Below are 25,599 nucleotides of genomic sequence, written 5' to 3'. Positions count from 1 at the left end.
CATAAGTCTCTAAGGAATTTTGGAAGCAAGGTTTCCAGGACCTTGAAGGGGCCAGCTATTGTTGGAAAAAGGTCATTTATTACAGTCTAATAAAATCTTATTCATAAGACTCTTCGGATGTATATCGGTGGGTCATATGCTTTGGAAATGATTGCCAACATGTATCTTGGGAGTAGAGATAAAGGAAGTTTTAAAGGAATTTTTATATGTTAAAGTAAATTTACAGCATCTGAGGGGGCAGACTGAGATTGTCTTGTGCCCTTAGCAAATTATTAATATCGAGGCAGCTGACTTCGTAGAAGAATGTCACTCTACCTGTTTCAAGGACATTTCAATGGACTGGATGTAGTAAGGAGATTTAATAAATTTCTTCTGCCTTTGTGTCCCACATTAGCAACATATTTCCTCCAGAACAACAACACAAAAATGCCCAGTTCAGAAGATAAGTCCAACATCATTGTTTTCCCTTCTGTTTGTCTCTTATTTCTATTATTGGTTTGCATAGTGTCTTGGGATTAGTTGCCTCTTCACTACACATTACACAAAGAAGTTTATGTCAAGTACATTATTTAAGCTTTAAAATATTTAATATTAAATTTGTTAAATGTTCTTATGTTTTAATATACTGAAAGATGCATAGATTTTTCTGGGTGAAAAGGGATAGATAAGTTGGATTGCCCCAAAGGAGAGTTCTGTGCACTAGAACATTCACTTGTACTGCCATCACAAAGTGTGGGAAAGAAGAGATGATAATCCATACATTGTTTATTAAAAAGATATCAAGTGGATGTTTGACACTATGAAGTAATTGTTAATTATTAGGTATGATAATGGTACTGGGTTGTATGGAGGGGGTTGTATTTTTAAAGTGCTTATGCAGAGACTTATGTTAATATAATTTTGGATAAAATATTATGTTGTCTGGACTACTTTTAAGCTAATCCAAGGTGTGAGGGCAAGCATAGATAAAACTAGATTGGCTATGTGTTGACAATAGTTGAGGCAGTGTGCCTGAGGCAGAGTGATGAGTACATTGGAGCTTATTAAACTTTCTTTGTATTTTTGTATATGTTCGAAATCTTTCATAACAAGTGTTAATTTAAACAAACAAAATACATGTAACAAGGCCTTTTCTGTGAATCATGGATGAAACATGCAGTCTTCTGACATGGTACGCACAGAACCAGTGTGTGTTTAGTTCCACTTTACCCTTGTTTTTCATACTTTGGAATATAAACTTAAAGCCTCTCATAAATATACATGGTTTCTTTTCCCTTTTCCTCATTTTTGTTATTTTTTTCCTGGTGTGTTGTAGAAATAGTTTTTGTTTTTGTCTTTTTTTTTTTAAAGAAACATCACCATTTGCAAACAAGATAGAGTTATAAGTGAACATTCTATGATGTAACAGTTTCCAAACTCCCTTTGGGAAAGAAGGTCCAACATCTCTTCCCTTCACCCCCAAACTTCATTGCTGCACACCAGTTTTTCCAAATATGCATGATTTTTTCTCTTTGTACCTCAAATCACCAGAGTGGGAAAGAAATCTAGAATGAGGTTGTAGTAGCTCCAGCCCATTCCTTCCTTAACAGGCCACCCCCGCCCCCCCATCCCTAAGTGATGTTCAGGTCTGAAAACTGCAGGCTGACAATTGCCCCCTGACAAGCTCTACTGGGGCAGCTATGCAAGAGGGTAGAGAAAGCGACTAGAGGTTAAGACATGAGTTTGCTGCCTTCCTCTCTTCCTCTCCCCTATCTCCCTCCTATTCCCAGCCTTCCAGAACCCTTAGCTGCATCCCCTTCCACTTCTCTCCATCTTTTCAAGCTCTCGAAGAACTCTCCGCTCCCTCTCCTCTCGCCTCCGCCCTCCTGGGGCAGCTGTGGAGGAGACGCGCTGCAGCTGCAGTTCAGGCCTAGGCAGGCTCCGTCTCCATCACCCCGCCCACGCCCGGTCTGGAAGGCGAAGTCGCGCACCGGCCTGGGGATGAGGGCGGGGGAGAGGGTGGCGTGGCTGGGGGATGGGAGGGAGGAGGGAGGACACAAAAACAGCATCAAGGCGGCAGGCGCGGCTCCACTGCGCATCTGGCCAGGAGGGGTCTGCGGGTCAGTGGCTGGGCAGCCACCCCAAAGACCCGGTTTCTAGCTGGGAATTCAGTGGGGGCCCATTCACCGCTGAGCCGTCGTGGCCTGTAGCATCAGCTGGTGAGGGCAGACGCCAGCCTAGCAACACCTCCTAAGCAACCAGAACTCAGGAAGCCAGAGAGATCCGGGAAGAAAAAGAAGCCCAGGAGGAGAAAAGGGCTCCAGGGAGTTGTGCTTCTCAGGGTTCCTTCCCCCAGGTGCTGTTGGAGACCTGTCACATGGTCGCAAGTAAGTGCCTCTTCTTGCTGTGTGCCCAGCCCCAGGATGGTGATAGCCGCCATCTGCTGCCAGCCTTTCCCACCCACCCCCAGCCTGCCCCACCCCATACACACCCTTAGGGTCTTTAGCAGTAGATTTAAGATTCTGGACCTGAATTAAGAGAGCTACTTCGAAAGCAGCGTTGGTCTGCAGATGTTTACTGTGTGCTGTGTCTGTGGTCAGTTTTCTCATCCCACCAGGTAAGCTTCTGAAGCCAAGAGGCTCTGTTAGTGAAAAATTTCTAGAAATCCTATATGGCAACGACTTCTAGTTACATGACACAATGATAGAAGAGAGGGAATAAAAGCTTACACAGCAAGATGGAATATACTTTGAAGGAATCTTGTCTCTTAAGTTACTTAGTAATTTTAAGATTGATGCTTTTCATATGTGAATCAACAGTATAAAATTAGAGGCATAGATTAAAAAAATAAAATAATCAGAGGCATAGATGTGATGGGAAATGGTGTGCCCAGTTTAAACGGCTGGGCATTTTGGTATTGTTTGGATCAACAGGTTTGTTTATATTGTTATCTTGGTTAGCCTGTGAACTGCATACGTTCTGGAAGTTATCTTCTAGAAGTGATGATGTGTTCATTGTGACTCTGGTTATATGTTGACTCCAATACTTAGGATATTGGTCAAAGCAGGACAAGTGATAAAAAATATGTAGAATGACACACTGATGTGCTCCCTTTATTAATGGAAATGATGGACTCAAATTTGGATATTGGTCAGAAAATTCTCTTGTAATGAGTATGGGTAGTATTTTTGTGGATACTTTTCTTCCTGGCTATTGTTTAGGAGAGTAGTTTATAGCAAAATAGAAGGAATCTCGGCCCTATAATAAACAGAGCCCTGTGCATCATACCTGCTATTTTCCAGCCCTAATTAAAGTTTCTACAACCCAGCCACTAGTTTTACAAGTGAAGAAGATAAGGCCTGTAGGTAATTTGTTGAAGTTACTAGGCTAATCAATAATGAGCTGAAAATCCAATGAAGACATTGAGATTTAGAATGATAAAAATAAATTTTCATTTTTTAGAAATGAAATTAATTATTTCATGTTAGATTAAGCTTTATTCTTCTAATTTGTAAGTGACACATCAAAAACTTACATATCCTGGTGAGGACTGAATAACAGATTACATGAAGGGTGTTGTGAATATATCACGTGTAACTGTTGCTTGTATAAGGAATTGTTTTGTGTTTTTATCCACTTTCCTATTCTCATTTTATGTCTATATAAAAAGGAAAGGGGCTTCGACAACCTCACTACAATGCACTAAAGGAAAAAATATTCAAATCCAGGTTCTGATCTCTTGCCACCTGTATAGTTTAAAGAATATTCTAGCCTGTGAGATTGCATCCTCACAAAATTATGTGCCATGGTTAACAATTCATATGTAAATAATTTTGAATATTCTCAAAATATGCCCTATCCTCTTCCTCTTTTTAGCTCTAAATTTTATTTTTGGTATGTGGTCTTACTTCCTTGGGATGCAAGTATATTAGATATTGGTAAATTTATTTGGCTCATTAATTAATATAGGAGAAATAAAAGTTTAGGCATACAATATTCTACTCTTAACTTCTGGGATTTATTATAATCCTGGACTCAGAAGAGGTACTGTGAGCCCCTTCTTTCCCCCTTGATGTGTTTGAAAACCATAGGAGAAAAACCTGAAATTAGATGTAGGCTCCAAAAAAGGGATGTATAGACCCCAGATGACATATGCAGGTCCCAGGACCTGTTGCTGCCTATCATCCTCCACTAAAGAGCAGAAGGTAGAGCCAAACACCTTAGAACCGGGCATTCTGTCTCACAGCCTCCTGTGGGAGAGGCTCTGGTAGGGCAGTTGATATACATTCCCATGAATTTTGCCCCAGTAGGATGAATACAGCTTTAAAGCACTCTGGGAATGAAACAGCAGTATTTTGCTCAACACCTTATTTAGGGAAGGAGTAGCCTGATAGACCTCAGCCCTAGGTTCTCATTATGGTAGGATCTGTACCACAACAGGGGTGCCCAGAAACTGACTAACAACCCTAAACCTAGCATCGTAGATTCTCTTGAAAGCTTATTGTGGAAGCGTTAGTGTAAAAGTGATGTTCTTGATTTCTGGGACTCTGGTCCTACTATTTTCACTAACCAGTATCAGTTTTATCAGTTGTGAGAGGGTATCTATAAGTCCCTCCCATTACTAGCTATTAGCAATGTAGTCCCTCACCGTCATATGAACTTGTACAGATCTCATTTCTTCCTGAGTTGGCCCCTTTCTCTTCTATTAGGGTGGGCTGATCAAGGCCAGGCAAGGAAGTCATCCCTTCTGCAATGCTGAAGGAGGAAACCTTTAAGGCTAAAGAGAAAATTTTCATCCAAGGGCTTATAGGGATGTTTTTCACCTGGTGTGTATGTATCTCTTGGCCCAACTGAGATCATGATTTCCATATATTTGTTCATTCATTTATAAATCAGGCTTATTCTAGTTGCACTCCATGCCAGTGGGAGATCCCTAATTCTGGCAAACAGGTATCCCAATTATAGACACAGTATTTCTGACTGACTTGACTCAGCCTATTGCTAGCTGAGGATAACTGCTCTGTGGTCAGCTCTGGACACCACACAACAGGCAGGTGCCAAACTGACTGTATCAACATCAAACAAAAGTTGACCAAAATGCTGAAGCTAGCTCTCCCTCACCAGCCCCCTGAACCCCAGCCAGACAAATTATAATTCTAGAAGTCTGAGATTAGGGCAGAGCATTTGGTTTTAAACTAGAACCAAAGGATGATGATTTGAGGACCATAGTACCTGGTTAAATATATGGTACTGAATGCAATATTTCTTCTTTTCTACTTCAAATGCCAGAGTGAGACAACTGATCTGTCAGTTTTTAATTCTCCAAGTTCCCCCAGAGATTTCAGGGTCCAAGCACCTGATTGCAGGCTATAACTTGGTTCTGGTCCATATCTAGTCTCACCCTAATATGTTTCAAAGTTGCTCTTCAACTCTAGAAGGAGTTGAATATCTATGTGTCTGGTTCTACATTTGAAAAGCTAGTGTAGTTTTGGGATTGGAGTCAATCCTGGAAAAGTAGACCAACTCTTTCAGGGTAACCAGGAGCAGAGGCAAATAGCCAGTTCTAAGAGACCGCTAGGGTTCCAGTGAATATGCCAGTTTGGGATTTTTTTTTTTTTTTTGTATTCCATAGATATAATCGCGTCTAAAACCATAGGCCAAAAGGTCTCAGGATTGCTGATGGGTATAGAAGGTACATGTATAACAATCTTTCCTTTGTATTACTCAATTAGGGGCAAGAATTCATTCCTTCTTACTGAGCTCTTAAATGGACTCTGGCCAGTTTCTTCTGGTCAAAGGTCTGACTGACTAGGGTCACAAGAACAGTTAGTTCTGTAAAGATTCTGGCCTTTACCCAATATGCTTGTTCTGGTGGGCTGGACAGGCGCAGCTTGGAAGTTGTTACCGTATCCATAGAAATAAGTGAACCATGAGGTTGCCAGAGAAGTTCAAGTGGGCATCCTTAAAACTGAGGCAGCTTTCCTTCATGTTCCTGGAAGCCTTCCCTGCCTCCATTGCTAGTCATTATGGCTTACCCTGGTGAGACACAATGACTTACTGTCCTGCATCCACTCAGGGCTTTCAAATGTCCACTGAGCTTTCCTTGGGCTAATTCTGGTAAGTGAACTTGAGACAAGATGCTAAGATTTTGTAACATGATACTTTTCTCCAGATTTCTTCTCTTCAGTATAGGTTGTACCACTCTGAATGTGTATGACCTGTCCTCCTCCCTGGCAAGAAGATACTTGTGAAGACATCAGCTCCTGATTATTTTAATGAACCATTACTAGAATCCAAGTTTACTAGGTTTGGGGGGAATTCGATTCTCAAAAGAGATCTTTTTTTTTTTTAATTTTTGGTGGTACTCATTTATTGACAAGGCTGTTTTCCTAGTTTTTGAATCCAGACGAGTATTAATAATCTTAGGGAATATAATCATAACAAAATGGCAATGCATATATATGTTTTTGAGAAAGTTACTTATTTAAAAATTTCCTTTTCAGAATGATATATTTTAGGAATACTTAGCTGACATTTTTAGAGAGAATTGAGTCCAGAATTAAATGGGTATATCAAAGCCAAAATAGACTGACCTGGGAGCAGAGCAGAGCTACAGGAAGAATCCAGGTCAGATAAAAAAGTCATTTAAATCAGGCAAAACAGACTGTATGCTCAGGAGACGTAAAAGAGTAGAACTCAGATCATCAAAACTAACAAGAAGTAAGCAGCTCAAGTGGAAAAATAATCCCAAAGCAGAAAACCAAGTCAGTTCAAGTCAAGAGGAAGAGACAGCTACAAAATTCCGGGTGGACTGGTGCCACTCTGGTCAACCTATGCTTTATTCCCGAGCCTTCAGTGTATAAGGCTCTCCATTTCTGGACTTTGGGTCTGTATATATTTGTGTTCAAATAGTATAGAAATATTAACCAGAAGATGACAAAATCCTCTGACACCTCATCAACCCCTCTCCATAGATGTAGCAGCTTACTTCCTTCCAGAGGGGGAACATTATGCATGCACTAGCATATATAGTATGATGTATGTAATTCTTATACTTTAGTCAAAGGTGAACAATGAAAGCCAATTTCAACATTAAATTTTTCACTAATTCATTTCGGGAATCTTTCCCAAAGACAGATATATCTGTCTTATTCTTTATTATTACTAGTGTTCCATGATAGCAACATACTGAAATTTATGGTATCGTTCCTTAGGGTGGACTACTTGATTGTCTCTAGTCTTTGAAACTAAATGTATGTTGTGATTAACATCTTAGCAAACATGATTTCTCAAACTTCAACAAGAATATTCATAAGACAACTTAATTGCTGGGCCAATGAGTACATGCAACTTTATTTTAGAAACTAATGCCAAACGGAAAAAAGAATGTGCTTATTTTTGCTCCTAGCTGAACTCTATGAGGGTGTCCATTGCTTCCATATCAAGGTTGCATCCATTGAGGAGAGTTTCAATTTTGCCCTGTAGAACTTTACAGTAAAAATGATTGATTATTTTAATCTTATCCGTATCTATCAGAATTTCATGAGCTTCAGTCATCTTTCCTCATAGCTTTCTGCTTCCTAAGAGACAATGCTATTATTTTGGTATTCTCCATAAGAAAAAAATCACTGCCTCTGATATCATTTTAGTTCTAAACCCTAGAGAAAAAAAAAGGTAAGAGCTGTGAATCATCACAGAATGTGAGAGGGGATGAAACATAAGCTATAATATATAGCATTTAAGTGCTATGAAGTGCATTTAAGTGCTCTAAATGAACAAAAATGTCAATCTAAATTGGTCACTTCAGGACACCTGGGTGGCTCAGTGGTTGGGCATCTGCCTTCGGCTCAGGGTGTGATCCTGGAGTCCTGGGATCAAGTCCCACATTGGGCTCCCTGCATGGAGCCTGCTTCTCCTTCTGCCTGTGTCTCTGTCTCTGTCTCTGTCTCTCTCCCTCTCTTTCTCTCTCTCTCTGTGTCTCATGAATAAATAAATAAAATCTTTTAAAAAATTAAAAAATAAAAATTAAAAAATAAATTGGTCACATCACTAAAGCTGTTGTGCTTCCCACGTTCTCAGTAATACAGATTCTGTTTAATGATCACATTAACTGTGTCTCCTTCACTTATGCATGCAATACCTTCCAGTCTCAAGTTAATTTACCAGCCTTGTCATTAGTAGCATTACTTTTTTTCAGAGTTATTTGAATGTCATTGGTGCAATAGGCTTGATGCATTGTCCATTTCTGATATAGAAAGAAAATACTTTGGAAATTGAGAAGTCTTTTTACCCTTATCTCCTGTTCCATGTCAGAGTGAAATTGGCATTTGGGATATTATCCTTATTCTGTGGATCCACAGAGTAAGGATTTTTATTTTTGCTTTTTTTCCTAATTTATATTATATTGCTATATGACTTATGCCTTTGTAAGCTACTCTAAATCTTTTTAGTAAATATATTAAAAGAATAAATAAATATATACTACCTGGTATACAGTAGAACATCTCATAAATCTTTTGGAAAAGCTACTCTAGCTCATCTTAGGCTCGACACTAGCTTCGCAGAAAGCATAGAGGTTATCATTTAGATGTTGTGGTTCCCATTCCCTAAGGTGGGAAAAAATTAAGGGAGTTGTGCCTATCCTGGTCAGTCACCTCTTACATGTGGGAAAATCTGTCTCCCCAGCCTGACTGCCTTACTGGCAGGCTCTACTTAGGGAATCAAACTAAGGGATAGGGAAGCAGTAGAGAATGAGGCAAGGAGAGAGGAAAAACACTGACTTCTGGCATTCCCTGTCTTCCCTGTCCTTTATTATCTCTAAGAAAACACAGCTGCAGTTGCCAATACAGAATGCTACCCATATAGCCTCTTCCCTGGGAACTCAGCTGAAGAGGCTGAGCATTGGCTCACTGCTTTGATGGCTGTCATTCATCATCCCACTAAAGATGATTCTGAAAGGAAAAAGAATGCTATTAATAATTAGTTCTCAACAGTAGGCATAAATCCAAACTGTCCCCCAAAATTGTGACTTTTGGCCATGCTACTTAAATATGAGATAAGATGTATTGGAAACAAGAGGAAGAGAAGAAGGAAAAAGATTCGTTATCTTGGGAGGAACTCAAAGCAATAGGATAAGATGGATGTCCCAGTTGCATTTCTTTGACTTCAAACATTAGAGCTGTTTTGCACAGGACCTCTGAGGCAAAATAGCAACATCTGGTAAGACCATTTCCAAATAGGCACCTAGAGAATGAGGACTATTTTAGAGATGGGGGAAAAGGTACCCAAAAAGGTGAAAAACATGTGCATATTCTGGAGAAGTTATGTTCTAAAATGGGTATTCCCTTCAGCAATTCAAGTGTAGCTTCATCTCTTATAGTTAAGAGCTCAGTCAAGAAAAAAACAATCTCCCAAAATTTAATGATGCCTCTGCCTGCTTTATAAAGGTGAGTGGATGAAACTTGGCTATTAGCCAAAAGAATCTTTCTATCTGGCAAGCTGCATTAGTTTTATCTCAAGGGGCCCAAGGGCTAAGATGTTCTGAAATTGTCTGTCTGGGTTGGGCTGCTTCCTAGATTTTCAATATTAGCACCAGGAGATTTCTAATATACAGTCAAGGGCTGGTATAATTCAAATCAGCTGCATTAAGAGGATTTTCTTTCCATACAACTCACAGTACCACCATCCTCTCACCTTCTCTGTCCTCTCAGAGGCCCCAGGAGTCATGAACTGCAGATTTGATGCCATCACATCTAGTCAGCTGCCTAGGGTTTCATACATTGTCTAAGGTCTTGTGCTCATCACAAGATAACCCAGTGCCAAATTAGCTGCTAGAGGTTTATAGTTGGCCTTACATGACAACTGGTTTTAACTCTTACATCTGGTCACAGATTTGGGCATAGTTTGTGGATCTCTGAGCTTAGTCTGCTCAAAAGGTGAGCAACAATGAAGGTTCAAGGAAATGTAGCAGTTTAACTGCATATGAAGAGGATGTTCATGGAGGTCAGCGAGTTGTGAATGTCCCCGAAAGCTCCAGGGAGAGTGCCAGTTTTGGATTTTTTAAACAGAAATCGGGTCAGGTCTTGCATATCAAAGGAGCAGGTTGCATCAAGTACTTCAGGATTGAAAGCAAGTTATAGAATCTGGTTGCATGACAGAGCCCTTTGCATTCCTCTGGGTAGTAACAAAGGGCATTTTTCTCTCAATTATTGAGCCCTAACATGGCCTCTGGTCAGAAATTTTTGGTCAAGGATCTGACAGATTGGGTTCACTATGAATACAATTCTAGGAAGATTCTGGCTCCTTTACAACTTGCTTATTTTGTTTGAGAAACAAGGGATAATTCAGAAATTCTAGGGGCCAATTTCACAAAGCAGTAGAAGTTTTGAGAACAGCTGGAGAATTTTGGGACATTGGGTGGTTTAGAATGTTGGGTTAGACCCCTTTCCCAGACTGACTGGTAGGGATCAAAACCTTTGTTGTCTTAGAAGATTCAAGTAGGAATATTTAAGGCAGAATCAACTTTATTTTTGTGTTCCTGGCAACCTCACTTTCTACTGTCTTTTTTACTGTCATATATAGTGACATTCACTAGTGAGGCAAGAGACCCTCACTGAGATCCTATTCCCAGTCAACTGCATCCATTCCTGGTGTTTCAACTGCCACTACGTTTTCCTTCTGTTCATTGTTCTTCCAAAATTTGCAGTCAGCTGCAAATAGAGAGACTTTGTTATCTGACCCTGGTTATGAACTCCTAATTCTATTGTGTGTATTGACTGTGTCATTCTGAAGCTTAATATCTTAGACTGCTCCTCCCTAAGAAGAGAGACATTAATTGTTCTGAGATTATTGGAAATTTTGACATGTTGGAGATGATTTTTAATTTCAGTCCTTGTTGCTCTTGATGCTTAGTTTTCAGAGATGACCAAGATGACTTGGTTCCTATTTATTTACATGTCTGTCTCCCATTGTCCTTAAATTCAGTGACTATATTTTATTACTATCTCCAGTGTTTCTGTCTGGCACAGTGCTTGGCACTTAATAAGTATATGTTCTACAAATGATTGCTAAATAAATTGTTAAGAGCAAACACCGTGGTTAAACTTATGGCCCTGTATGACATATCAAAATGTAAGAAATATCTTTTAAAGAAAAATCAAAGCTTAATTTTTAAATATATCTGAAATTATAAATAGAAATAAGAACATACTTCTCTTCAATATAACACATTCCAATAAGGTACTCCAAGGGGTCTGAGGGGCGTTAGGACAAGGGATCTAAGGAAGGATAGAAGTGAACAATCATAAAATCTGAAGCCACCAAAAGCCCAGAACTGGGACCCAAAGTAGGTCAGTGCTAGTCAGATACACATATTGAGGAGCCTTAGCCTAAACTGACTAAACTCTGGGCAGAACACAAAGATAATGTAAAGATCAGAGCCATAAATCAAAAGTCATTTAAGTCAGGAAAGAGTAAACAGAACCAGGGACAAGACAAATAGTTGGAATAAAGAAAATGATAACCAACTGGAGGGAAGAGATGCAAACACACAAAGAATCCAGAAATATAAATGAGTTGTGCAATAAACAGAGTGAAGCCTGAACCAGTTTTGGAGACTAGAGCTTGGAGATGGCTATTTTTTGTCACATGGTAAGTCGATCCAACCAGCTGCCTTCCAACAGTACACCTTCGTAGAAAGAGTTATACCCTTGGAACATTAAACCATTGGATAATGATTGTGTCATATTTTAGATTATGCTTATAAAAGAAAGAAATACCGTCAGCTTCTTCTAAAGCTGACTGGAATATGGGAATCTAAAGACATGTATGCTCTACCTTGGTTATCCAAGGGTCAGCCTTCATAATCACAAGCTTTCCAGCTATATCTCAGAATAATAAAATAATGATGTCAGGGATAGGGAGAGGGGAGAAGTTTTATGAAAAGCCAGAACTTTTAAAATTTGGTTGACTTTTTCCCCCCATTGGAGAGCTTGACTGCCGTCTCTAACGCCTATTATAATGGTGTTTATACTTAATAAGCTGGAGGCAATTATTAGAAGAGGAAGCATATAGAAGCAAGGAACTTGTAAGCAGCAGGAAAAAATGTAGAAGTCTGATGATAGAAGAGATATAAATAAATAAAGCAAAAGAAAATGTAAAAAGCAGAACTCTTTGAATTTTAAAAATTATTTAAGGATGTCATAATATTGCCTGGGTGTCTCAGTTGTTTAAGTATCTGCCTTTGGCTCAGGTCATGATCCCAGGGTCCTGGGATCCAGTCCCCTGTCAGGCTCCCTGCTCCACAGGGTGTCTGTATCTCCACTCCCCCCCCCATTCATTCTCTCTCTCTCTCTCTCTCACGCGCGCGCGTGCGCTCTTTTTCTCTCAAATAAATAAAATCTTTTTTGAAAAGGATGTATTGTGATCATTGTAGTTGAATATTATTATTATTTTGATTTATCAGTAAGAAATTAAATAAGGGGTGCCTGGGTGGCACAGTCAGTTAAGCAGCCCACTCTTGATTTAGATTCAGGAAATGATCTTAGGCTTGTGCGTGAGATGGAGCCCCGCATCACGCTCTGTGTTCAGCACGGAGTCTACTTGAGACTCTCTCTGCCCTGTCCCCCTAAAATAAATAAATAAGTCTTAAAGAAAAAAAATTAAATTAAAATTATTCTTTTTCTAAATTCCATGAAATAATATCGTAATTTCAATTAAAAAGATGATTAAACATAAAAATACCATGTTTTAAAGGATTGAAAATAGTAATACTAGTATTTGTTGTATAGCGACTATCAGGCACTGTTCTAGGTGCTTTATATTTATTAACTCTTTCAATGCTCACATTCCTCTTCACAGAGGTAAGCCCTTCCTATTCACATTTGGTTGAGGAAAATGAGGAATGGAAAGATTAAGTACTTTGCTCAAGGTCATAGTTAGAAAATGCTAAAGCCTCAGATTTGAATCCAGGTAATCTAGCTCCAGAACCAAACTTTTTTTTCCAAATTTTTATTATAAAATAATTTCAAACAGAAAAAGCAACAGAACTGTGTAATGAACACCCTATAGTCAGAACCTAGAGTCTTCAATAGTCATCCTATAATATTTAGTTTGTCATTTATCTATCAATGCATTCCTCAAACCATTTATCCATTCTTCATATTTCCATATTGCCTTTCAAAATAAGTTGCAAACACCAGCAGACCTCACCATAAACACTTCATAATTCATATATTTAACTGGAATTCAGTATTTGTTTATAGGTTTTTTATTTTCTTATTTTTCTTATTTATTTATTTTGTGGGGTACACAGAGAGATGAAGACAGAGAGAATCTTAAGCAGGCTCCATGTCCAGTGCAGAACCCTATGTGGGGCTCGATCTTACGACTCTGAGATCAGGACCTGAACTGAGATCAAGAGTCAGATGCTTGCTTATCCAACTGAGATGCCCGAGTGTTCTGTTCATGGGCTTTTTAAAGGTAAAACAAAGTAAAACACAAACTTTAATGTATCCTTTGGTGAGTGTTCACAGATGTGTATACCCTTGTGCTCTTAAGTCCTAATAGGCTTTGAATGTTCTCACCCCAGAAAGTTCCAGCATCCTTCACACTTGATTTCTGTTCCATATGTAGAGATTAGTTTTGTCTGTTCTACCACTCCATATAAAGTGGATTGTGTAGTTTTGATATTTGCCAGAAGGTTTCTTTCACTCAGCGTAATATTTTGGGTCTTAGTCATTTTGATCTATCAGTACTTCATTTGTTTTTGTTGCTTGATTGTGTTCTATTATATAATATGCCATAGTTTTTATTTTTCTGTCTATTCTCTTGATGGACAACTGGGCTGTCTCCTGGTTTAGGTAATTATGCTTTATTTCCCACATATTTACAAATTCTCTTGCTCTTCATTTCTTCTTACAGATCTAGATTTCCATCTTAAACATCTAAAAATATCTTTGTCTTCATTCTTGAAAGATACTTTTGCTTCATGTGGAATTCTAGATTTATCTTTTCTTTGTTGTTTCAACACTTTAAAAACATTATTACACCATCCTCCGGTTTCTGTGTTTTTGTGATGAGAAGCAAGTAATCATCTTATTGTTTCCTAATACATGTCACTTTTCTTTAAGGGCTTTCAATATTTTAACTACGATGTCTCTTATTTTTTTTTTACCCATGTGATTTAAAATACTCAGTGATACATAAAATCACTTGTTTTCAAACTTTTTTTAAAAATCGCAAATGTTAAATAATAGATGCTTTTCAGTGGGCTGTCCTTAATATCATTCTGTAAAGAATTTTACATTTGCAAGTATACATAATCTCTTGTACTCTTTTGATTTCAACTATTTATTTATCTATATAACTATATAATCATATTTGGTATGTACATGTATATGTATACTAATATATACACATATATTTATGCACATAAATAAAATATATAGACACATATAGTCTAATTATCTTGTTAAGCTCCAGGTCCAAATTTCCAACTTATCTCTGAATTTTTTATTTTGGATACCTCAAACCCCCCAAATTCAAAACATTACCTCTTCTGTCCCTAATCTAATCTGGTACTTCTTCCATAGTCCATGTTCTTTATATGATATGACAGTCCAGATATATGTGTGCATAGAAATTGGGGGCAGCCCCAGTGGCTCAGTGGTTTAGTGTTGCCTTCAGCCCAGGGGTGATCCTGGAGACCTGGGATCAAGTCCCACGTCAGGCTCAAGCATGGAGCCTGCTTCTCCCTCTGCCTGTGTCTCTGCCTCTGTGTGTGTGTGTGTCTCTCATGAATAAATAAATAAAATATTTTTTTTAAAAAAGAAATTGGTTTGAGGTATATCAGTGAAGTAAATTTCTATTCAAATTGCTAGGGTAAGGTATACACATATTAATTTGGATAATTAGTGCCAGATCTTCTTCTAGAAAAGTTCTGCTATTAACACTACCCAAAAGTTTATTAGAGTGCTTATTTCCTCAAATCCTACCAGCACTTTGCTTCATTAAATTAGGACTTCCATTTTAAATTATTATAAATATGTTCACTTAAGTTTTCTTTTTTAAGTTTCATAGTTGAGACTGTTTAAAAAATTATTTTTCATTTAAATCACTGAACCATCTAAGTTTTGTTTGGCTGTAAGAAGTATAATGGAAACTGCCCGATTCTGAACCTCCATATATATGCTCCACAAATAATACAGTACAAAAAGAAAAACAAACTACACAAAACCCACACCATCAGCACAACCAGAAGACAGAGAATGCCTGAACTTCAAAATGCACAAACCAAATTCATTTGCATGCTCTTTCATGCTCCAAAAGCTTTATGGAAAGTAAGTTCTAAATTTGATTTAAAATGACTAAAAGAAAGATAATACTCATCCTAATTATGAAAATAATGGGGGGAAAGCATTTTCTTTTTTTTATTATAAATCTTTTTTTATTGGTGTTTGGTTTGCCAACATATACAATAACACCCAGTGCTCATCCCATCAAGTGCCTACCTCAGTGCCCATCACCCAGTCACCTCTACCCCCCGCCCACCTCCCCTTCCACCACCCCTAGTTCATTTCCCAGAGTTGAGTGGAAAAGCATTTTCCATAAATTTCCTTGTATCAGTTATTTAATAACCTCTATTTTTCCCATTCTTATTTGTAACAAACTATTTAGGTTTTATGTAGATTCTATATTATACTAATATACTTCAAATTATGCTTAATGATAGTAACAAAATCAATCTGAGGAAAATAAAATCATGTTATAGATTAAAACTCAATACCCAGTAATCCTAAATATGGGTATCTACAAAAGAAAATAGAGGAAGGGATTATAGGTAGAGTGCACTAAGTCATAGCTGAGATCACAGCCAACATCATACGGCAGAACCAGTCTAGTAAGCATCATAATACCTCTGCTCAGACCACCAAAAATATAGCACTGGTTACTGCTACTGGCTCTGTTGTTACTGTCACTCCCAAAATGGCTCAGAGTTTCTGCTGAAGCGTCTACCTCTCTTGCAAAAAAAGTGATTCTCCACTGCCTCTCTTATTTTATGTCAATAATCAAAATTAGAAAGCTTGAGAGGATGCATTTGATTGTCTTTGCAAGATCATGTTGTCACTCATTAAATCTGCGAGACCCTGAAAAAGTCATTGTATTATCTGGTCCTTTCCACTTCTGTTGCAAGAGGTCTCTCACCATGATTCATACAATTCAAAATTTTCTAAATCTATGTAGAAGATCACCATGCTCACTAGGCAGCACCTCCTCCCCTCCAAATTAATGTCTACTATGCTAGCTCACCTTCAGTTTTACAAAATTTTCCAAAATATTTGACATTGACAACATTTACAAAAAAAGTTTCTAAACAATCCCACATGACATCAACCTGTCAATTACTGAGTGAAACAAGTTACTCCAGTAAGCCCATTGTTTTTTGGATATTTCTAAGGTAGACATACTGATATATCAATTGTTTACACTTGTCTGAAAATTTATAGCTCCTATAGTTTAGAGATACCCAAATTTAGATTAGACACACCTGGGTTAACATCTCCCTCCACCATCTAACGAGCTATAGAGTGATGGAGAAATCATGAAATTCATCTGTCTCTGTTTTCTCACTGGTAGAATGATGACCACAACGATACATGAGAATATGAGATCATAGAATTAGAAACATCTAGTTCATTGCCTCTCAAATGGTAGTCACTCAGTCATTGTAACTATAATTAGAATTACCATTATTATTATAGTAAATATTGGCTTATGTTCAAATGTTTGAAATTTGCTTTAAAGAGAATATTTTTCAAAAGAATGCATCTCTTTTTTCTATACTGATGCTGCTGTACTACTTTCAACTGATGTCCAAGAAAATTGACTTGCACTTTAACCAACAATATAAGATACCAGTACAACTGGAACTTGTTAGGATCCAAATCTGGGCTGATTTTGATACAATTTTTGCCAAAAGCTTACTTTACCTATTCAGCTTTTTAGAAAGGCATTCTAATGGACAGGTTAATCTTTCTATATTTTTCAGGCTTTAGCATTATATTAAGATCACTCACTGGAAAGCATAGTGCCTGACCATATTTTATGAATTCCCCACAGAAATGCTTTCACTGAATTATGATGTAATGATGAATAATTTAAAGTCTGCGCTCAGCTATCTAAAAGTCGGATGCAAGCCAGGTCCATTTGATAAATACTTGCCTTTCTTTGTCATACCATGGAAGAGAATACCCACTGTCCATTCATTCACCTAGTCAACAACTCAGAATAGTTTCATTCAACATCAAAATCATTACTAGAGATGGCTTCTGGGATAACTGCCTGGGTTGATAGAATTAGCATCAGCAAAGTCAGTACTGTGGTCTAGTCTTTCTGTATATGGTCTGCTTAATATATTTGACCTTGTGGGATGATGCATAAGGGATTCCAAAGGAATGTATGACAGGTTATGTTATCAAGGTCTCATAGCTAGTAGGTGACAGAATTAGGAATCAAAGATTATTTTGCTATGTATACATGATAACAGGAAAAGAAAAGATTATATTTGGACAATGTAATAAGAAGACTGGCTTACAGGAGCACGTAGCTGGCCCAGTTGGTGGAACATGCAGCTCTTGATCTTAGGGTCATGAGTTCAAGCCCCACATTGAGTGTAGAGATTACTTTAATAGGTAAGCTTTAAAATAAAAGCCTGGCTTGCAGTTTAATTTTGAGGTTTTGATGTAAAATGTCCAAAAATATTTTCATTATTAACAGCTTCTTTGCAGTAAGTTTGAAACTCCCTTAGTGTCTACTTTTAAGGAGAATATTCTTTACATATATACTTAATAATATTTGTTACCAGTTACAATGGATCCTAAAAATATAAGATATAAGAAGTGCTTTTATTTTAATATGAAAAGAAAAAAGATGCTTTTGATTTTGTTAATTCAATGCTGCATAGGTTCCGTGTAGCTAATAGCCCAGACTTTTAGGTCATGTAATACTCCGTGAAAATTCAATTCGAAGATTTTAAGATCAGAAAGTTCTAAAATTATAAGGTTGCAACCAATCAGTATTTGGACCCATTTAAGTTATTCTACCCAACTGTCAATAAGTCCATGCTTTCATATTGCTAATTACAAGGAGGGATTAATGTCCAAATTAACTTATTCCATGTCTTGACAGCTATTTAAAAACTACTTTATTATTTTTTTATTATTTTAAGCCAAATGTATTCTGCTTCAGCCTAATGATTCTAGTTCATCTTTTTTAGAAAATAATACTTAAATCAAATTTCTTTTCTACATGAGAATCATTGAGATACTTGGAATAAATAATGTTCCACTTGAGCCTTTTCTTTTCTCCATTCTTTTATCTGGTGTGATTTGAGTCTAATCAACATTCAAATCCCATCTGAAGACCCTTTCAGTTTATATACAGGCCTCTTTGACGTGGTCATGGAATGCCTCAAAGTAAAGACTGCTTCCTCCATCTTCCTCCGAAACAGACAGAAGTTATATTAGCTTTTTTTGGCAGACACAAACTGGTATTGATTTATATTGCAATTATTATTAAGTAAAACCCCTTGGTGGTTTTCTCTGCTGCAAAAATGTATCTATTACTCTTGCACAGATGGGTTGTTTTGGTTCAAATTTCAAAACCTTATATGTATTCTTACTATATATTATTCTATTAGATTTGGCCCATTATTCTAACATATAAAATCTTATCACAATTAAAAATTCATATTTACCTCCCACCTATCGTGTGCCAATGATGGTAGTAGGCATTTTCACCTATTTTATTTTATTTTATCCTTATTTAACCTGAGAAGGAATCCCTATTTTATGACTGACAGGTTTAAGAGCACTAAGTGGGGATCCCTGGGTGGTGCAGTGGTTTAGCGCCTGCCTTTGGCCCAGGGCACGATCCTGGAGACCTGGGATCGAATCCCGCGTCGGGCTCCTGGTGCACGGAGCCTGCTTCTCCCTCTGCCTATGTCTCTGCCTCTGTGTGTGTGTGTGTGTGTGTGTGTGTGTGTGAGACTATCATTAAAAAAAAAAAAAGAGAGCACTAAGTGGTTTTACTGAGACTGCTAAGAACATTAGTAACAGGAAGGACCATTTAATTCCAAGATTCATGATTTTATTTGTTTGTATTAGACTATAACCGTGAGTCATTAAGAAACTATTTAATATGTATTCAAGGAATTCCATGTAATGGATATAATTTTGAAAGCTCATTAAATATTTCATTAAATATTTTAAAGGAAAATTTTATATGTAAGTGCAAACATCAAGTATCTGTAGCTTGTATTGACAAATTGTACTAATTCAAAGCATTCAGGCTCCTCTCAATAAAGTATGATATGTGAGGTGTGTTGACAGGAAACAGAATGGAGAAAATCAGCAAAGAACATGTTTTATGTGAGAGAATAAAGCAAAGTTCATGAATGGGGAATCAATGCATGAAATTATATTTAATGAAAACTAACATCAGTGGCCTATCAGATGACTTAAAATAGGCAAGACTTAGAACTGAGAGAAACCTTAGAGATTACTAGGGCAATCCAGATATAGAATTATAAAGATGTGTACTTTGACACAGATATGTGAACAATGGATAATATTTAAATTAAATAGGGATGTTTTTCACCTGGTGTGTATGTATCTCTTGGCCCAACTGAGATCATGATTTCCATATATTTGTTCATTCATTTATAAATCAGGCTTATTCTAGTTGCACTCCATGCCAGTGGGAGATCCCTAATTTCTGGCAAACAGTTATTCCAATTATAGACACAGTATTTCTGACTTACTTGACTCAGCCTATTGCTAGCTGAGGATAACTGCTCTGTGGACAGCTGTGGACACCACACATCAGGCAGGTGCCATACTGACTATATCAGCATCAAACAAAAATTGACCAAAATGCTGAAGCTAGCTCTCCCTCACCAACCCTCTGAACCCCAACCAGACAAATTATGATTCTAAAAGTCTGAGATTAGGGCAGAACATGTTTAAATTCATGATTGAAGATAATTATAAGAATATTATTTTGTTCAGAGGAATTGATGACAAAGATTTCATGAATAATTTTCAAGGTGTTAAATTTGTGTGTTTGTGTACGTGTGTGTTTACTATGTCTAAAAGGTTAAAGAGCAATTGTAGTCACTCAGTAAAACAATGAATTTTGTTTTTACTTGTTAAATTGCTGTTATGGATGTAATTGCCACTTGGATGATTGAGAGAAGAGAATGTTTGCCGAAATGTTCTTGGTAAATATCCATGTACAATAATGGAAACTGAAAATCTCTAGAACTTTAGAAATCTTTTATTATGGGGGAGAAACTGGAAGGCAGTTTTCAATAAAACAGAGAATTCAGTGGATGAGTAAATGATGTAAGATTAGTCACTCATGAACTTACAAATAGGTATAATATCAAATATAACAAAATCTAGTTTAACAACTCCCATATCTACAAAACTCAGGAATTTTCTTTGAATGTATATATTTAATTTGCTCTTCTCTCTTAATCATATCCTAACCATTTGAAATTTAATTTTTTCTTTATATACCAAAATTTTATAAAGAACTGAAGAAAATACATTTTTGCAGGTAGAAAATTGGAAATGGCCTCCCCAGAACCTAAGGGCCTTGTCCCCTTCACCAGAGAGTCTCTCGAATTTATGAAACAGCATACTGCTAAAAAGCACAGTGAAGAACAAAGAGATTTAACGCCAAACACTGACTTGGAAGTTGGAAAAGAACTTCCATTTGCTTATGGGAATCTCCCTCAAGGAATGGTGTTGGAGCCCTTGGAAGATGTGGACCCATACTACAAGAATAAAAATGTGAGAATGAATTGAACTTACTGTGACTACATTTTCATTATTTTTTTCAGATGTACAAAAAAATGTAATTGAGATAGGATTTAAAAAGAATGAATAATAAGTCAAAGAGTTATTTTAAGTGTAAAAAACTGGATAAGAAATTTCACAAATATTCGGGATTTTTATTAAAACTGGTTGCTTGCCTGCTAGGGTTTTTTGGGAGTTACTTTACTTTTAATAGGCTAGACTGTTAGGACTTAGTGTAAAGGACTTACTTTATGGGATTGGCTACTTAAGGTTATTGATTTTAAAATGACTATGATACAAAAATTTTGTAATATGTACAATAATTTTAAATGTTGAACTTAATAAGCTTGTTCAGTAGATGGGAAAATAAAACTAACTTATATTTTGTCACTTTCATTAATTCATACATTTACATCCTATCTTATCCCTGGAATGACTTGAGAAGCCCACTAAGTATTTGAACAATCCACAAACAAGCACAGAAATGATAAAATAAGACTATTATTCTTAGCAAAGGCTGTGTGGGCTGACAAAGCTGAAAGAATCTTCCTTAAGAAAATAGAATTTTGGTTACAGCTTGGAGAACATTTCACATTTTATCCCTGCAAAGGGAAGATCTTGATATTAATTGGAATAGGGAAGAGATAGGATGATGATAGCACTCAACCCCTATTGCAAGTTGTGGGAAATGAAGGAATGAGGAAATGAAGATGTCAATATGGATTTAATGTGATGGCCAAAGGACTGATGTGATGAATGCAATGTTTAATTAAGTTCAATTTGAATATTTATAAATTACTATTGTGTAGAAGAGATGGGGTCAGAGAGATGATATAGGAAAGAGAGTAATCCAGGTCTGAAGTGAAGAGGCCTGGATTATAGGAAGGTTTTAGAAGAGGGAAAAATTAACAAACCTGAGAAGAAACAACGGGATTTGAAGACAGACTAATAATGCCAAAATTTCAGCCTGGAATGATAGTAGTGCTACTTTACAAAACTGAAATAATTCTAAAAAAAAATTAAAAAAAAAAAATTCTATTAAAAAAAAAAAATTCTAAAAAAAAATTAAGCTTGGGGGGATATGAGGATTAGCCCTATTGTGGACAAACGTAATTTGATATTCTTTTAAAGCATTCAGTGATATTACCAAATGGGCAAAATGGAATTGAACCAAAGTCTCTGGATAGAAGGCAAAGTGATGATTTTGCATAACCACAACTCTTTCAAATATTTTGCATGCTGGAAGAGTATTAGCATTTTACAGTGTAAATGTATAGGTTAACAAAGACTCCAGTATCTGCAGTAGCTTCCATGGGCATTATGTAGCATTAGCTATAAAACACCTGTAAAATCTTCAGAGCATTTTAGTGAAAATGTTAAGTCTTCATCTCAATTATCTCTGCTTTTTTTTTTTTTATGATAGTCACAGAGAGAGAGAGAGAGAGAGGCAGAGACATAGGCAGATGGAGAAGCAGGCTCCATGCACCAGGAGCCTGATGTGGGATTTGATCCTGGGTCTCCAGGATTGTGCCCTGGGCCAAAGGCAGGCGCTAAACCGCTGCACCACCCAGGGATCCCAATTATCTCTGCTTTTACTTTTACTATCTAGCAGAGTTCTGAGTTTTTTGTAATGTATAAGATATGGTAGGCAAATCTAAGTTTGTTATTTAAGACAAAACCAAGGATTTTGAAAAATAAAACAAGCCAAAAAGCATAAGGATAGTTTAGTATAAAATCAGTAGTATTAATGATGATACAAAGTATTAAAAATGTAAATTATATTCAGTTTATTTTGTTAAAGGTGGCATACCAATAAATAATTGTGAAATTAAATAATTTCAGCACTTAGACATTCACTGGAAAATTGTTATGTCTGCAATTAAACATTTTTTTCTTTTTTTTTTTTTTTTTTTTTTTTTTTTTTTTTAATATTTAATTAACTTTTATTGGTGTTTAATTTACCAACATACAGAAAAACACCCAGTGCTCATCCCGTCAAGTGTCCACCTCAGTGCCCGTCACCCATTCCCCTCCATCACCCGCCCTCCTCCCCTTCCACCACCCCTAGTTCGTTTCCCCGAGTTAGGAGTCTTTATGTTCTGTCTCCCTTCCTGATATTTCCCAACATTTCTTTTCCCTTCCTTTATATTCCCTTTCACTATTATTCATATTCCCCAAATGAATGAGAACATACACTGTTTGTCCTTCTCCGATTGACTTATTTCACTCAGCATAATACCCTCCAGTTCCATCCACGTTGAAGCAAATGGTGGGTATTTGTCGTTTCTAATTGCTGAGTAATATTCCATTGTATACATAAACCACATCTTCTTTATCCATTCATCTTTCGATGGACACCGAGGCTCCTTCCACAGTTTGGCTATTGTGGCCATTGCTGATAGAAACATCGGGGTGCAGGTGTCCCGACGTTTCATTGCATCTGAATCTTTGGGGTAAATCCCCAACAGTGCAATTGCTGGGTCGTAGGGCAGGTCTATTTTTAACTCTTTGAGGAACCTCCACACAGTTTTCCAGAGTGGCTGCACCAGTTCACATTCCCACCAACAGTGTAAGAGGGTTCCCTTTTCTCCGCATCCTCTCCAACATTTGTTGTTTCCTGCCTTGTTAATTTTCCCCATTCTCGGGGCCTCACGGGGTCAACAACCCCCACCGAGCCCTGCACTAGGCAGGGGCAGAGCAGCTCCCCCAAGTGCTAAACATTTTTTTCACAATAACAAACTAGTTGATTGCACATAGAGTGTGCAATCTTTTTTTTTTAAAGATTCATTTATTTCAGAGAGAGAGAGAGTGAAAGAGCTTGTGGAGGAGAAGCAGAGAGAATCTCAGACAGACTCCATGCTAAGTGCAGAGCCTGACTCTGGTCTTGTACTCACAACCTTGAGGTTAGGAATTGAGCCAAAATGAAGAGTCACAGGCTTAACCAACTGCGCTATCCACGTGCCTCACTCACACATTACCTCTTGTATGAAGTTTGAGATTGTCCTGGAAAATAACAGAAAGCACATGTTAAATAATCAGATTTTCAGGTGACCCTCTTATTTTTGCTTTGCGTTTGAAATGGAAATAGGGAAAATAACTACAATAGATGACAAAATGTCCATAGATTATATATTCAAAAAGTGTTTTATTGAGAAGAATTATAATACACTCCATTTCCATTTAGAATATACATTCATAAATACCAATGGATATATATTTATATTAACTAATATATTTATATATATATATAAATGCCAATATATAGTCACCATAGGTACCTATAATACTTAATTATAGAACACATACAATATAATACTTAAGTATATAATAGATTATTTTTACATATATCATTTAGTACATTATTATCACATTACATTGTATACTATATTTATATACTATGTTGTATTATGGACATAATATTCATTGTGTATAATGTATTTGTACTCACACCATAATAAATAAATTTTCCAAATGGATATGTATATATAGTAAAAGTATATATGTGAATATATATGTGCACACAAAGACATACGCACATAGACACTTTCACTGTACATATATATGTGTGTGCATAGATATATAATATATATGTATATGTGTACATATGTATATCTGTGCATCTATTATAATATAGATACATACATGTTATAACATATATGTATACATTTTATAATATACTATGTGTGTCTGTATTTAATAGATGCACAGATATACATATGCACACATATACATACATAACTCATTTTTAGGACATTTCTGATCTTTCATTATTTTTGTATTTAATGCTTCTGTATCCCAATATATTAGGTTTTTTTTTAAGATTTTATTTATTTATTCATGAGAGACACAGAGAGAAAAGGAGAGAGGCAGAGGGAGAAGCAGGCCCCATGCAGGGAGCCCAACGCAGGACGTGATCCTGGGTCTCCAGGATCACACCCTGGGCCAAAGGCAGCGCTAAACCGCTGAGCCACCAGGGCTGCCCCCAATATATTAGTTTTACATGATGTAACTTTTTGTTTTAGATATGTTTATTTCAATAATAACACAAAAGTGGAGTTTTATACCATAGATAATTACTAGTGATTAATAAAATATTTACATGAATTGGCTCATTTTTACTATTGTAATCTCACACCTTATTTGCTTTGAAATAAAATTAACCAAAAAAAAAAGAAATAAAATTAACCTTTTTTATATTCATTAATTCAAGTTTCTTTAAATGTATCTTCATGAGCCATCAGGATCAGGATATAGATTTCTCCATATTACATTAGTTCTCTAGGAATACTTGAGGGTTGGAGTGTGGCAAACGGCTTTTTAGGTAGAACACTAGCAAAAAAAAAAAGTAGTAGATAATCCTAAATATCAGTGAAAATGTTTAAAAAAACAATTTTTCCCATTTGATTTCATCTGGTAGAGGATATCAAAATATAAGAAAAGTGTACCTGTTAGAATTCACGACTGAAGTGATCATTGGCAATAGATTACATAGTGGATGAAATTTTAGTTCCTAGTTGTAATTTTACTTGATGTTCTTTTTTAATTTTACAGACTTTCATGGTATTAAATAAAAGTAGAACAATCTTCAGATTCAATGCCACATGGTGCACATTTTCTCCTTTCAGTTCAACTAGAAGAACAACTATTAAGATTTTGGTACATCCATATCCTTTTCTATTGGCTTTAGACTGTAATAGTATCAGATGCAACTATTCTATTCAAATATTGCTGCAGTATTTTTCTCTTTTGAATTGATATC

At 36.6% G+C, this 25,599-nt stretch overlaps 1 protein-coding gene across 4 annotated transcripts in view; it reads left to right on the top strand.

Annotated features, from left to right (window-relative positions):
• Positions 1-2,044: 2,044 nt before the first annotated feature.
• The window catches only part of SCN7A (sodium voltage-gated channel alpha subunit 7), a 77,904-nt gene continuing 54,349 nt past the window's right edge, over positions 2,045-25,599 (top strand). The window contains exons 1-3 of one of the 4 annotated variants that reach the window (XM_041722775.1): positions 2,045-2,366; positions 20,599-20,834; positions 25,392-25,504. In XM_041722775.1, coding sequence (XP_041578709.1) covers positions 2,357-2,366; positions 20,599-20,834; positions 25,392-25,504 — 359 coding nt within the window. In that variant the 5' untranslated portion in view covers positions 2,045-2,356. Of the gene's footprint in view, positions 2,367-2,464; positions 2,597-5,939; positions 6,097-20,598; positions 20,835-25,391; positions 25,505-25,599 lie in introns of those variants that run through there. The other 3 variants (XM_041722776.1, XM_041722777.1, XM_041722778.1) reach the window with 3 other exon arrangements.

The sequence above is a fragment of the Vulpes lagopus genome, chromosome 11 (assembly GCF_018345385.1).
Source record: "Vulpes lagopus strain Blue_001 chromosome 11, ASM1834538v1, whole genome shotgun sequence".
Classification (NCBI taxonomy): domain Eukaryota; kingdom Metazoa; phylum Chordata; class Mammalia; order Carnivora; family Canidae; genus Vulpes; species Vulpes lagopus.
This window is presented reverse-complemented; position numbering and strand designations above follow the sequence as displayed.